Source organism: Chinchilla lanigera, unplaced genomic scaffold (assembly GCF_000276665.1).
Source record: "Chinchilla lanigera isolate Chin_1 unplaced genomic scaffold, ChiLan1.0 scaffold00027, whole genome shotgun sequence".
Lineage (NCBI taxonomy): Eukaryota > Metazoa > Chordata > Mammalia > Rodentia > Chinchillidae > Chinchilla > Chinchilla lanigera.
In genome coordinates this window covers 13,258,943-13,261,045 of record NW_004955428.1, presented here as the reverse complement: position 1 = coordinate 13,261,045, position 2,103 = coordinate 13,258,943, and the positions used below count along the sequence as shown (strand labels likewise).

The 2,103-nt window shown below is 59.3% G+C and overlaps 1 protein-coding gene across 1 annotated transcript in view; it reads right to left on the bottom strand.

The window, feature by feature from the left end:
* The window catches only part of Pgrmc2 (progesterone receptor membrane component 2), a gene marked incomplete in the record, with an annotated part of 17,742 nt that extends 17,611 nt beyond the window's left edge, over positions 1–131 (bottom strand). Inside the window, 1 exon segment of the mRNA XM_013515321.1 lies at positions 1–131. Within this exon segment, the coding sequence (XP_013370775.1) occupies positions 1–97 (97 nt within the window).
* Between the last annotated feature and the right edge of the window lie 1,972 nt (positions 132–2,103).

Below are 2,103 nucleotides of genomic sequence, written 5' to 3'. Positions count from 1 at the left end.
CTCCCGCGCCGCCCGGGCTCCCGCTGCTGCCGTCGCTGCTGCTCTCGCCGCCACTCCCCAGGGTGCCTAGCTTCACGTCCCCATCACCCGCCGCCATCACTGCCCGCCAGCGCCTTCCTCCCGCTCCCCGCCCCCTGCCCGCCCCAACCCCGCGCCGGCCCCACCCACCCGGGGGCCTCCCAGCCAATAGCGTGAGAGGAAGGGGCGGGGTCGGGCCTGCTCCTGATTGGGTGTTAACGGGGTAACGTTGCCTCGATCTTGTCCTCCCCTCCCTTCTTTTGCCCGCGCGCTCCCGTGCGACTCCCCGCCCACTTCGCCCCACTCTTCGCCGCTCTCTTTCCCGGCCTCTGCTCGCAGAGGTAGACGAGGAGGGCGGGACTGAAGAAAAGACGCGGCGCCTGCCCCCCGCGCGCGCGCAAACACCGGGGCGGGCCGAGAGCACGGCGCCTGCGCAGCTTCCGAACGCCACGCGCTCGCCCTTCCTGGGCGACAGCTCCGGGAGCCTGCGGAGCGGCCTCCCGCTGTGCGCGTGCGCGGGGCCGTCGGCCGTCCCGAGCCGCCGTGCTGTCCTCGCTCGCCCGGGGCTTCGCGTGCGTGGAGCGGCCGCGGGGCAATGGCTTGCGGCAGGCCGGGACGCAATTTTTCCGCGAGGTGCAGGCAGAGAAGGGCACCGGTTCGCTGGTCCGCTGCCGGGAGCGTGGGCGTCGCACGGGGCCGCGCCCGGAGTTCTGGACGGGAAAATTAAGAGCGGGAGCGCCTAGGCTCCTGCCCTGGCTCCTGCCCTGGCCTGGGCGCCGCGTGCTCCGGCCTCGGGAAGCCCCGCAGGCGCTTGGGCCGGGGCTGCACCCCGCGAGCCTTCAGAGAGGGTTTAGACGGGAGGGCTCATTCCTTGTATCCGCGCCTCCGCGCGTGGGAAGTGGAGAGGGCCAGGTGGCCCTGGCGCAGGCTGGTTCAGCTTTATTTACCGCGGTTTGTGTACCGGGAGGTAAAGTCCCTGCGTCGGGACACCTCGGTGCGCATCCGGGCACGCCCGCGTCCTGGACCGGGTGCTTGGCGATCCCTCCCGTGCCCCACCTGCGGAGCCTTCCCGCTGCAAAGACGAGCAACCGCCGGACGTGGTGGCGCACGCCTGTAATCCCAGCACTCTGGAGGCTGAGACAGGAGGATCTTTGCGAGTTCGAGGCCAGCCTGGGCTACAAAGTGAGCTCAAGACCAGCCTGAACTGCATAGGGAGACCCTGTCTCAAAAAAAAAAGACTAGCAACCAAGGGGGTGAGCGTGCAGTGTGAGCTGGAGCACGCAGCGTCCCAGCTACTTGACTCTGCCTTGAAAGGAGAAAGCCATACATACGGTATTTCCCTGAAAACTAAGGCCACGTCTTGTATTACGTTTTGCTCCCAAAGACACAATAAGACTTATTTTCATGGGCTGTCTTTTTTTTAAATGTACAACAGTCTACGTGTATTATTTATTCATGTACAAAAACTACATTCGCGTACAAACATCTACACTTAAACACAGTCATGTCATCTAGAACATCTCCGGTAACACTAAGTCCCGATGGCCCTCATCTCTATTTCAGCAATAGCGCTCTCCTTAAATGAGCGCGCTTGTCCATGGACCCTGCTCCTAATGCACTGGCGACAGTGTCAGTGATTTTTGTCCCATAAATTCTTTGCCCAAGTCATGACCTCTTGCGGGTTAGGCTTCAGAAAGTTTCCGTTAAATCAAATACTAACTGAAGACTTATGAGACAGGAGTGACAATAAAAAGGACAGTTAAAGCATGTTCCACGTGATTAAATTGTAAGCACCAAAATTGTGAAAATATTTTATTTCACTCTAGTGCATGAAGTATGTTTGTTACAACACAATATATTGAAATATAAACATTTGTGTTAGACAGTCACATCTATTCATTATCAAATGCACAAGTTATTCTCTTATCGTTCCCTCTTACAGCATCTGGTCGCATCCCTTCCACTTGCTGTTTGGTCCCCACTCTTAGGACTACTCATGCTGGGCGTGGTGGCGCACACCTGTAATCCCAGCACTTGGGAGGCTGAGGCAGGAGGATCGTTGTGAGTTCGAGGTCAGCCTGGGCT